Genomic DNA, 13,395 nt, shown 5'->3' with positions numbered 1-13,395 from the left:
GATGGAAAAAATTATGTTGAAGTAAAATCTAAGCTGAGATGTGGAGAAGGTATAGAAGTTTGCCTCATGAAAGGTAAGGGATTCATGGGGAATAGCATTCTCTGCAGGAAGAAAAGGGCAGATCAGGACTCCTTAGAGGGAATCACATCAACTGCAGGCAGTTCTTTATGGCAGAAGCAGAGTTAATAAAAGATAGTGAGATATGAGACTGGAAAAGTAAGCAAGCACTAGATGGGTCACTGTAGTACAGAGAGAATCTAACTCGGGGTTGGACTTATAGTAGACACTCAAAAATTTGTGTTGATGAGTTCATAAGCCTCTTGAGTCTGTCTCCTAATGGCAATGGACAGACATTAACTGGTTTTAAGTAGGAATCAACAGGGTTCTATTTGTGCTTTAGAAATACCCTTCAACAGATGAATGGATAAAGAAGATGTGGTCCATATATACAATGGAATATTACTCAGCCATCAGAAAGAACAATTACCCAACATTTGCAGCAACATGGACAGGACTGGAGGGGATTATGCTAAGTGAAATGAGTCAAGCAGAGAAAGACAATTATCATATTGTTCCACTCATTTATGGAACATAAGAAATAGCAGGGAGATCAGTAGGAGAAGGAAGGGAAGAATGAAGGGGGGATAAACAGAGGGGAGAATGAAGCACAAGAGACTATGGATTCTAGGAAACAAACCGAGGGCTTCAGAGGGAAGGGGAGTGGGGGATTGGGATAGGCCAGTGATGGGTATTAAGGATACCCATATTGCATGGAGCACTGGGTATTATATGCAAACAATGAATCATGGAACATTACATCAAAAACTAAGGATGTACTGTATGGTGAATAACATAACATAATAAAATTTTTTTTCTAAAAAAGTATTAAGGTGAAAAAAAAAAAAAAGAAATACACCTTTAGCTGCTTTGTGGAGACAGGTTCAAAGGAAGATTACACCGGAGTTCAGGAGCTTGGGAGGTCATTGTGGTAATGAAGATGAGAGATGACAGAGAGGCAAGGGCAGTGTAGAGGAAAAGGAAGGGGTAGATGGGAGCGATATAAAGACTAGAAAACGGACTGAGCTTGGAGATTAATTAGATGCAGCAGGTTCTAAGGGAAGGATCCAGAAAGACATCTGATTTTTGGGCTACTGGATACATGGAAAGGCAACATTTATTGAGAAAAGACAGGTTTAGGAGCCAAACAAGAGTTAAATATCCTGCATATGTATTTCTTTTCTTTTCTTTTCTTTTCTTTTCTTTTTTTCTTTTCTTTTCTTTTTTAAGATTTTATTTATTTGAGAGAAAGAACATGAGAGAGAGATCACAAGCAGGGGGGAGGGGTAGAGGGAGAAGCAAACTTCCTGCTGAGCAGGGAGCCTGATGCGGGACTCAATTCCAGGACCTTGGGATCATAACCTGAGCCGAAAGTAGATGCTTAACCAACTGAGGAACCCAGGTGCCCCTTGCATACATATTTCATTTAATGAACTTACAAGCTATTTTAAAAGTTAGGCATTATATGGATGATGCAAGATGACTTTTATCTGTTATCTTGGTTTAGTACTTTTATTCTAAAACCAGATACTGAGTGGTACAATGGGCCACACGTTTGGAATTAGGAGTAGAGAATATCAAGATGAATCAGGGTCAGGCCATGGTCTTTAGGAATCTCATAGGTTAAACAGAAATAAGGTCCTTAGTCCACTTTTATTTCTCTCCCTCTCTCTCTTTTTTGGGGGGGCGGGGGAGGAGAGGGGCAGTTGTGGGTATTGGTATGGTGAAGGGCTGGTGTAGCCCTCAAAAAGTAAATCCCTCTCTGGAACCGGGGTGGAGTAGAAGGGCAGGGCAGAAACTGCTGCCTCTCCTATGAGAATTCCCAAGCAGTCAGAAAGGAGGCTGAGAAGTGGTGTGCTAATCCACTAGACCAATTACCAGGCCAGGCTCAATGTGTCCCCAACAGGAAACTCCTGACCAACATGTGTGTAATGGTTGTTTGAAAAGAAAATATTCATGATTGTTCAATGTTAAGTAAAAATAATCTGTAGGATACTTGTATTATCAAACCCATTTGTGTCAAAAGAATCCCTATGCAAACACATAAATACATGCACATAAAAATACCTAGGAGAATAAAGAAGAAAGTTAAGCATACTTATCTCCAGTGAGGCAGAATGGGGAGTGGATTGTAGATGAGACACTTACGTGTTTTAATTTATGTCCCCCACATGATTTCAAAAATTTACCATGATGCTTAATTAGTTTAAAATTTAAAAAAACAAACAAACAAATTTGAAGCATCCAAATGCCACAGATTATATTTAACTAACTCTTGTGTAAGGTAATATACCTCAAGATGATATTCCAGAATGTTCACTGTGATTTCAGTTACTTCTGTACTTAGTAGAATGAGTAAGAAAGAGCAGAAGAGCTCCAATGTCTACTGAGCACTTTCAATGAAAGAAATTATGTAAAATATTTTTCGTCATCTTCTTACTTGAGTGAGCATTAATAGTCTGAATCTTCGAAGGAGAATTTGATGTCCAGAGAAGCTAAACCATCTGCCCAAGGTAGGAAATGTCAGTTGGAAGGTTTGAACCCAGTAAAGCACTTGTCCCATGCCAGTATTTGGAAGTCAGAAAGGCAACCATGTTTATCTGCTGAGACCTGTAGACAAACTTCTCAGAAAGCCCTGCTTCCTGGAAGTCTGACAGAAAATTCTGCCAGGGCATGGAAAATAACAATTTAACTCTGTTCTTTTACCTTGATTTTAAAGTACATGAGTAATACTTTGCACTTAAGGAAGACCTTTTATCTGAGTCTTTCAAGAGCAGAACAAAACCAATTATTACCCACCCCCCTTCATGATTGGAAGAGAAGATCTTAATCCCTAATTTGCTGACAGGGAGACAGAAGCTGCCAGGGATGAAGTGATTTACTGAAGGTTACACAATCAGCCTGTGAAGCCTCAAGAATAACTCTAAGGGCTCATGATAAAAGAGCAATTGCCTTATGCAATTAGCAGCTTATTTCTCTATCCTAAACACCATATCCCGCTCTTTTTCAAGCATGTGCTAAACTCCTCCTCTCTTCCGCCCTACCCTAAGTGGGATTTAGTGCTTTTTAGATAAAGGTACTTTGTAAAAAATGTAGACCCCTATAATTTCATCCTCACTTTCCCTCACCTATTTTTAAAGATGCAGTGAGTTCTCAAACTTTTTAAGTGGTGTAGGAAAAAACCCATAAAAAAACTTTCATCTCCTGCTGATTCCTTTGGCCACAACATTAAAGCTCTTGCAGAAATCAAGGAAAAGTTTGGTGCCACTATTGGCAAAATCTCCAAGGAAAGGTCTGGATTTTAGGTACAACACTGAGGGTGGGGATTACGCATGCTTGAGATGTGATTTCAGATTTAATGGAGCTGCTTCATCTGCTGGCTGCTGGGGTTGCTGTCTGCCTAGGAACACTGCTGTGATGGACACACCCTATGGTGACTCCCAGTAAGTCTTGTTCTTTTTAATCTCCTTGCCTTGAGTGCCAGAATATACAATGGTGGTAGGACGAGATGTCATGCCCATGACTATGTTACACTATATAAGACTCTGCCTTAGCAGACTAGAGAGATTCTCCCTTGCTGACTTTGAAGAAGTGAGCTGCACATTATGAGAGATTCTGTGAGAAGGCCATGGGCAAGGAAACACAGGCGGCCTCCAGGAGATGAGTGGCCCCAGAATGACAGCCAGCAAGAGAGTGGGGATCTCAGAAATACAACACAGGGACGTGAATTCAGTCAACAACCATGTGTGTTGGGAAGAGGATCCCAGGATCCAGAAAGATGTGTAGCCTAATCAACACCTTGATTGCAGCTTTGTGAGACCCTATCCATAAGACCCAGTTAAGTTGCTTCTGGACTCCTGACCCTCAAAACTGTGACATGATGAATGAGTGTTTTTTAAGCCACTAAATATGTGACAATTTATTACACACAATTAAAAAACCAATACAGACATCCTTCATTTTTAGGTAGGAAGGATATTAATACTTAGCATTTTTAGGGGAAAAGGGCATTACCAAGCATTAGAGTGATACCTTAAAGATATATTTGAATCTAATGGTTACTTTGATCTATTATAATTCAAAGTAGTGAAAGAAAAAGAAGCAGGGAAGGATTTGGGACAGGAAGGCACCAGGTGTCCAAAGCAAATAGATCTAACTTCTTGAAACTTTCACGTCATGCCTTAAACAATGGGAAGAATATGCTATAAATTATTAACTAATGAAAGTAAATGTCAAAGAGGCATAGCCATATTAAAACTTAATGCCCCAGAAGACCATTCATGATCACCTAAAATTGAACTGAATTTATGCTTGATTTTGAAAGAGAGCAGTAAATCAAATTTGTGACTCATGTATATGGATACTTCTCTAACCTTTCTGTTACCTATCTATTAAAGGAGATTTTTTTTAAATTAAGAAGTTTAGAAAAAAATTATTGAGCATCACCTCAGGTTTAACTGAGTCAGAATCATCAGAGGTAAGACCTGTTACCCACCTACACACACATCTCCCCAAGGGGTGGAAACCCACCAAAGACCGCATAAGGTTCCAACATAGCCAGTCTAACCATTGGTGTTCAAGACTATAGGACTCATCACAATTAGGTCAATTCTTTTTTTGATAGAAGCACCTCATGACTAGGATTTTATGCATCTAGTTCATTGGTTGTCAATCTTAGCTGCACATTATAATTACCTGGAGAGCTTTATAAATCCTGATGCTCAAGCTTCTTCCCAGAGCAATTACATCAGAATCACCAAGCATGGTACCAACCTATTTGTGATTTTTAAAGGTCCTGGCATGATTGCGACATGCAGTTAAGTTTGACACTGCTGACACGTAGAGATTACCTTGTGGGCTTCAGCATCCTTTCTAATACCTAGTTATGTAGATCATAACCCAAAACACTGTGGGGGAGTATAGGCCAACCGTGACTGGTCACTTTGATGGAACACGAAACTGAGTTTGACTATTTGGAGATGTACTATTATAACTGCTTTTTATTGAGCTTCCTGTTTCTTAATGTCTCACGAAGAAACTGGCAAAACTCGGCCAAAACAAAACAAAACTCAGGCAATGTAGGTATCACTATCCCAATTTGTAGAGATAAGGAGACACAGGCTACTGACTCAGAGAGAACTGCCTGAATAAGTAAGACATGGACCTGAGTCAGAGTGATCCAAAGCTTATGATATCTTCACAGTGATTCTTAAATTGTGCTCGCCAGACCAGCAGCATTAGCATCACCTGGGAAATCATGAGAAGTGCAAATTCTTCACCCCAATCTCAGACCTACTAAATCATAATCTTTGAGGCTGGGGCCCAGCAATCTGGGTTTTAGCAAGCCTTCAGTTGATTCCAAGGCACGATAAAAATGGAGAAACACCATGCTATATTCTCCATTTCTATCAGCTGCCTACTTTTGGAGGCTCAGTTCAGCAGGTGGTAAGAGAAATAAAAATGTGGCGGTGACTCAGTGGGTGAAACAGAGTGACAGGCTGAGAAATTTTTTCTTAATATGGTCCTTTCTCCCATTCCCCATTTTTATTAATAATCTGCTTTGGAAATGAGGAAATGCTACCAGGGATACAGTACTGGGAAAAATTGGGGGGCTCTGGCAATCTTTACAAACAGGGGTGATTTGCCATGGTGAGCCTCCTTTACATCAGTGTGACTGGCTTTTTTTTTTTTTTAAAGATTTTATTTATTCATATGACAGAGAGAGAGACAGCCAGTGAGAGAGGGAACACAAGCAGGGGGAGTGGGAGAGGAAGAAGCAGGCTCCTAGCGGAGGAGCCTGATGCGGGGCTCGATCCCAGGACTCCAAGATCACGCCCTGAGCCGAAGGTAGACGATGCTCAATGACTGAGCCACCCAGGTGCCCCCAGTGCGACTGTCTTAAGATGTTGGTAATCAGTTTATTCTATTAATAAAAATATATTGAGTTTTAAAAGGTTTCATTAAAAATAAATAACCCAATTGGTTCCATGGAAATGATTTTTTGATCTTAAGAGCTTGAGATAATTGGTGTTCAGGAAACCAAGAGTAGTTGGTTTGCTTTCTCTGAGGCTAAGCTGGTTCAGATTGCTGCCATCCTGTTAAACATGGGTGCCACTGCCCTACTTTCATGCCTCTCTTGATATAATTCAGGGTATATTTACTAGAGTCATACATTTGACTAGGGAAAAACAACCCCAAATGAAAAGAACAGTTGTCTTTGACTTATCAGAGACATCAATTAATATTTTCTGAGTAAAATGTGGACTATTTTCTGGTAAGGAGGATGTGAATATGCTTTGGGCACATTCGAGTCTGATGGACATTTGTCTCATGGTGCAGGATGGGGGGGGGACAGAAAAACTGATGCAGAGAGAAGAGAAAAAGAGAAAGGAAAGGGGGAGAAATGAAAGAAAAGAGACAAGAATCGACATGGAGAAGAGACAAAGGAGGTAAAAAGGAGGGAGAGAGCACAGGAAGAAGAATTAGCACAGGAATCAGAAGGGTAAGAAAAGGGGAAAGAGAGGGGCCTGGAAAAGAAGGAGAGGAGAAGAGGAAGAAAAGAAGACAAGTAAGCAAAGACAAAAATAAAAGAGCAATAAAAGTGAAGGAAAATAAAAGACAAAAATAATCGAATGCAGACGTCAGAGCCTGGGCAATTTCTGTGAAGTGCCACTTGGACAAGACCAACCTGCAGAGATGCTGCCTCTGGAGGTTAACGATGGCAGTAATCATGACTTCAATTTGCAACAAATGGTACGAAAGGCAGCCTGACCCCAAATGGAGAGAACTTCAGTCACGGCAGTGGAGTGATAACGTAGCAGGGATGCTGAGAGATTGGATGAAATTCTCCTTTACTTGACAACCATTTTGTATCTGATTGCTGCTGCCAGTGGTCATTCCAGCTGTTTTTTTGGTAAGTGTTTGCTCTTTCTGCACACTCTGCAGCATAGACATGACTAATAATTCTCTAGCCGCATTTCCAAAGCCCCCTTCTCTTCATGCATGTTTATTTTACACGTGTCATCTTGATAGATTGCACATCAAGACTCCTTTAAATGAGAGTCCTCTCCGTGTGGAGCAAGCGCCTCTCTCCATGACATCTCCCCTCTTCCCACCTAGTCTACCTCCACAAAAGCCTGGGTGTTAGCAGAGAACCAGCTTTCAGAGTAGTAATGGGGAGAGAAAAATTTAGAAAGCCTGGGCAAGGAGAGTGGTAAGAGCAGAAATGGGGTGGAGAGAGACACCGTGGAGTCAGAGAGATAGTGGAAGGTTGTGTGCAATATGCACGATGGAACTCTACAAATATATTCTGAAAAGTCAACTAGTGTTACACATTCTCTGAGTAAACTTTTGTGAGGATACCCATGGAGGAGGCAGAGTTTCTCATTTGGTCTGCATGAGGTTGCACTGGGGTAGCAATTGAGATGGTCAGAAGAGGCTGGAATTAGCAGAACTCTTTGGACACTATAGAGTCGACAGATCATGGAATGGGGCTGTTAAGGGGAGGACTTCAGGAGGGATCAATGCAATTTAATTTGGATTTCAAGGGCCACCTGCAGTGTAGCTAGTATGGTTTATATATGTGTAAGAACATGATACATGTTGGCCTATGTATGCCATTTGATACGCAATCATTTGATACTTTTAAGGATGAAATGTCTTTTTTTTTTTTTTTTTTTTAAGCAAGCTCCATGCCCAATGTGGGGCTTGAGCTCACAACCCTGAGATTGAGTCACATGCTCTACTGACTGAGCCAGCCAGGAGATCCAGGGATGAATTGCTTTCAAATAAATTCATGACAAGTCTTCTCTCCCTACATGGAACAGAAGCTCCTTGAATATCTTCTCTGGCTTTTGAATAACCTACAGAATCTAGTTTAATACTAAACACATACCAAGTACCGGACAAGAGTGTGTCCCTGATCAATTGTTTGGGCCACTCATTGTCTCTCACCCTCACCCTCTGGTACGCATGAACTATCACTCCTTTTGAAGATGATTCCCTCAGGAAGGAGAATCATAGGTGCACCTGGACCACAAAGAACAAGATGCAAAGACCACCTACAGACGCTTGTGGTCTAGAGTCATTGGTAGCATGTTTTTAAGAAACTTAGAGTAACTCTTCTCCAATACTAGGAATGGCGTTCCTTGATGGGCCTTAATCTATAGTCAAGATTCAAGTCAAACATGAGACTATAGTTCAATAATAAAAAGAGAATTGAAACTTATTGAAATGATGTCATTACAGCCCAAAACCAACCAACCAAACAAACAAAACATACCAAGAACCGAGTTGAGTATGCCTTTCTCTACTTATCCTTGTTTAATGTCCACCCACATTGTATGAACGTTGGTGTGCCAAAGTGACTCAAAGTCTAGTGGATATCGACAGTGTTCACATCTAGGAAAGATCTGTGTGAAATGTGCATATGATGGGGCCCTCACAGAACCGTATGTTTTCCCTCATTCCCTCTCACTTCTCAATGCTCTGCTGAGAACAGTGTGAAGGTAAAGTCAAAAAGAAAGTTCTTACATTCTTAAATCCTCTGTAAAGAATCTGGAGTTCCTTCTTGGTAAATTTGCTCTGGGCTTCCAGAAGTTCCAGAGCCTCAGGCCGATGCCGGACGGTGGCCATCTCCAGTTCATCTTCCACGCTGTCTGTGGAGGAGAACCAAAAAGAGGCTGAAGAACAGTCACAGGTCACCAGTGCTTATACACAACGACACAGGAAAACAACGAAACGTTTACTGGATATCTGTGATTTTTCCAGAGGAAGTATTCTCCTACTGCCTAAAGGAGTCTTTGCATTTCCCAGAGTTAAATAACTAAGCCTAGACAATTCCACATAATCTTTTCCCCCCACAAATTCTAATCATTAGATATTACAATCTTAGTGTTTTTATAATACAGTTTGAAGAGTGCACAAAATCACGAATAACCTTAAACCTGGACTTGGTATATATGTACCAAGTCCAGGTTAGAAAAATGGAATTTCATTTAATGACGATCAGTATGACCCTATGTATCACACAACTAGGAGGTAGGACTCTGTTAATACTCTCTGAGGATTCCACTGAAATCAAATGTTTGGCCTGGGGCTACAAATAAAGCAGCCGGGTCAGGTGCTGAAGTGAATTATCAGCTGCTGATTTGACTGATTTATCAGCTCTCATAAACCCAGTCTTCCCGGATGCACTCTGGATGGACTGGGCCTGGGGGCACTTCTGGCTAGACCCTACTCTGAAGCCAAGGGAGTCTATAGCACAGATAAATTCTAAAACATTGTACTTTCTTTTGTGAATTGTACTTCAGTATAATTTCTGAAAGATGCTCTATGTAAAAAGAATTTAAAGAATTTGAATATATAAATATTTCCCATATAAATTTGGGAAATGCTGTAAACGCTAACATAGTCTGGGACCAAAACTGTAGAAATTAAAGGTTTCCAGGGGATCTGCAACAAACATTTCTGTTTAACTTTGTTTAACCCAATTGACCCCAAATGGTATTTGTCCAAAGAACCCTTTCTCCCCACAAGTCACATCTGGTAACCTCTACATATTTGCCCTCAGATCCTGTAGGACTCTATTTGGGAGGTGTTGGAAATATTAGGATCTGGGTGCTCAGGTCTCAAAATATAGCATCCTTGATTAATTTCATCTTTTTTGCAATGGGGACCAATGGAGGCCCAAGAAATTCTTGCCATTGTCCAATCCATACCTTGGCTAAGAACTCACCAGGAAGAGAAGCATCCAGGCCCAGCCCTGAAGCCATGGCTTGCTAACCTCCATTATGTTCCTTCCTCCTAGCTACGGATTTCCAACTCAGATAAGTGAGGCTAAGGAGAAGAGCTTTTTCTCATCAACTCTGCACCCAGGGCGTTTCAATTCCAGTCTCATGAGTCAGTTGGAAATACAGTCAATCATTGCCAAAATCACATCATTCTGGTACTCAATGCTGCCTTTCACTAATACCTGTACCTACTTCTTGTCCTGTCTCACTAGGTGCAGTAATGGGCCAGAGCTCTCATAGAGCAGGGATAAAGAAGTTTCTGCAGAACCCTAATCCTGGGGTGTCCTAATGGGCTGCCCCCAAGTTTACAAAAGACCAATAATAGCAGTGAAACAGGTACTTGGAATGGTTATGTTTGTCAAAATGAGGAAAAGGGGATAAAAGCAGACATTTGTTTTGTACTTTTCATATTATAATAGTTTATTTTGGAACAGTGAGATGGAAAAGCTTCAGGATAGTGATGGATGGATAAGAATAATAGAAGGGACATGAGAAGATGGGAAGGCCAAGAATAAACTCGAGCTGACAAGCATAAAATTGATGCGAAAGTAAGCGAGATACGCACCTGAAGGATGTGTAGAGGCCTACGGGTAGCTGGGGAAACGGCAGTGAGGCACTCACAAATTGACCTCAGGTTGGGCTTTATGGGGAAAATCAAAAAAGCCCAGATGGGGCTCCTTCAATTTTCTCCTTCATTCACTGGAACATTTGAGCAGAATGGGTTGCTTCTACTCATTAGATCCTGAGGTTAGAGGGGAGGTGCTCCCTAAGACGCTGTTGTTATTGTAGTTGCCAATGCAGAAATAAATGCCCTGGAACAGACCTGATGTAAATAGATAATGCCAGCTAGAAAGACGCTGCTTTTCTGAAAAATACCTTCATCTAACCTTCTTTTGAGTCGATTACAGTATAATTCCCTCAGCTTAAAATGTTTCTCTTTCTTCTTTCCACCTGTTGAAATGTATATATCTCTTATGATCTAATTTAAATATTATTGCCTCCTCTCTGAAGCCTTTCTAGTTTGCTCCACCATGCAGAACTGGTAGCTCCCTGGACAGAGTTCTCACATCCTACCTATCTCCCATGAAGCATGCAAAACATAACATTATGATCTGTTCATGCCTCCCTTCTCCATTGTGAGTTCCTTGATGACATGAGCAATGTCTTGCAGATATGTATATCCTCTGGACCTAACAGAGTCTGGTACCCCATTGTCACTCAAGAATTATTTGGTGTATGAATGAATGAATAAATGGATGAATCAGTAAACAAATGATGTTGTTACTGAAGTTTCCATTCTCTTGGAGCCCCTTGAATCTTAGCAGCCCTCTAGAAAATTATTGCTCAAACTGAGGTTTGTGGACCACTGGTAGACCTTAAATGCCTTCTTCGGAATCGCTGTGTTCTCCATGCCTTATTCAGAGAAACACAGCAAAAGCAAAAGCAGAGGAAATTTTAATCAGATTTTCTGAGTAGTCTTTCAATCATAGCACAACCTTCTCTAGACCCAGTGACCCTTCCACTGGAAAGAAACAAAACAGCACATTCCCTCCTTGGCCTCTGTAACCACACAGCAATCTGAACCACACCACCAACACACTTTCTTCTTCCAGCTGTCACAGACTTGCTGAGGCTGAGACGGAGAAAAAAGACCCAGAGCCAGAGGGTCAGTGTAATTGAATTAAGTGTGTGATAGAATGAGCATCACACGCAATATTCAAAGCATCACACTTGAAGCATCTGTCTGTGGACTCTTGTTTTCCCAGCTGACTAGTACCTTACTTCTAATGACTCCTACCTGCCAAAGGGCTGTTTCTATTTCTAAGAGGCTGACAGGCTCTAAAAACCTGAAATCATCAGCAATCACCAGCAGACATTAAAAAAAGCAACACCACCTAACCCAATCAAGACTGATTCCTGAAGGCAAACTCTGGAGAGAGCAGTATGATTCTGCACGGGACCTGAAATTCGCGAGTTGACTCAGCCACATTTTAGGGGCATGCATTTAGGGGGATTTTATTTTATTTTATTTTATTTTATTTTATTTTATTTTATTTTATTTTATTTTAACGATTTTTATTTATTTAATTTATTTAGATCATGGCCTGAGCTGAAGGCAGACACTTAACCAACTGAGCCACCCAGGTGCCCCTTGGGGGAATTTTAATACAGCGTTTAACATTTATTGAGCCCTTGTTGTACGCCAGGAGATAAGCTAGGTGCTCTACTGATGTAATTCTAGTCCTCACGGTAACTCCACGATGAGGTATACTTGTTCTTTTTTTTTTTTTTTTTTTTTTTTTACACATGTGATACTCGGTCTTGTAGAGGTGAAGACATGAGTGACCAGATGTCACACAGGAGAAAGATAGAGCCAGGATTCACACCCAAGTCTCTCATGCCAAACCTTATGTTCTTTCTACTTTGTCACATTCTCTCTCAACACCAACAGAAATAAGAATGATAAAAATAACATATTTATCTCCTCTCCTTTTCTCTACCGTCAAATGTCTCAGAAAAGTTGACAAGATCCACTGGGTCCAGTGGATCTCCTACAGTCTGACTTCTGGCACCATTATGGGTGGAATTTAACACCTTAAAATGTGTATGTTGCGGGTGTAACCTCCAGTATGGCTGTATGTGGAGATACAACTTTTGAGGAGTTAATTAACGTTAAATGAGGTCATAGGGACCCTAATCCAATATAACTGGTGTCTTTATAAGAAGAGAGAGAGAGATACCAGGGATACACACACGGAGAGAAAAGGCCATGTGTAACCACAGCAAGAAGGCAGCCATCGCAAGCCAATGGGAGAGGTGTCAGGAGAAACCAACTGCAGACATCTCGATTTTGGGCTTCCAGAACTGTGAGAAAATAAATTTTTTGTTCAAGCCATCTAGTCAGTGGCATTTTGTTATGGTAGCCCTAGTAAGTAGATACACCCACCTATATTCAAATGACACATAACAGTCATTAAAGCGAGTCTTCCTGCTCACAGAGTTTGTCCAGTGAAGGCTGAACAGATGCAAGCCCATCATATCACTTAATCTTTACAACACCCTTCAAGAGAAGGATTTTCATCCCCATTTTAGGGAAGAGAAAATGGAGGTTTGGAAAGTCTAAGTAAGTTGTTCAAGGTCAAATGGCTAGTTAGTAATGAGGCACACAGGTGTCTTTAGCACTCTAAAGTCCAATTTTTTAAGCATTCTGCTGAGATTATTAATAAAAATCACCACTGTATAGAGAGCTTTGGCTCTAAGTCTGGCTGTGTATTATCTCATTCTAATACTGACAAAAATGCTGTCAGAGACCTATTATTGCCCTTATTTTACAAGGAATAACTAGAACTCACAGAGCTTGAATAATCTACTCAAGGTCACATTGCAAGGAAAGGACAGAGCTGGGTGATCCCTGGTTTTTTAACACCAAAGATCATGAGCTCAGTCAATATGCTATTTTAAGGGATGGTAACAGTTATATAAATATTATATATTATTATGTATATATATAATGTATATTGGTATATATATATATATATATATATAT

The 13,395-nt window shown here is 40.6% G+C and overlaps 1 protein-coding gene across 4 annotated transcripts in view; it reads right to left on the bottom strand.

Moving 5' to 3' along the window:
* Window positions 1-13,395, bottom strand: part of KCNIP4 (potassium voltage-gated channel interacting protein 4) — a 524,684-nt gene that overhangs the window by 98,903 nt on the left and 412,386 nt on the right. For 3 of the 4 annotated variants that reach the window (XM_008685842.1, XM_040625201.1, XM_040625202.1), the window contains exon 2: window positions 8,590-8,714. In XM_008685842.1, the coding sequence (XP_008684064.1) occupies window positions 8,590-8,714 (125 nt within the window). Of the gene's footprint in view, window positions 1-8,589; window positions 8,743-13,395 lie in introns of those variants that run through there. The other variant, XM_008685843.1, reaches the window with a different exon arrangement.

The sequence above is a fragment of the Ursus maritimus genome, unplaced genomic scaffold, assembly GCF_017311325.1.
Source record: "Ursus maritimus isolate PB19 unplaced genomic scaffold, ASM1731132v1 scaffold_8, whole genome shotgun sequence".
Classification (NCBI taxonomy): Eukaryota; Metazoa; Chordata; class Mammalia; order Carnivora; family Ursidae; genus Ursus; species Ursus maritimus.
This window is presented reverse-complemented; position numbering and strand designations above follow the sequence as displayed.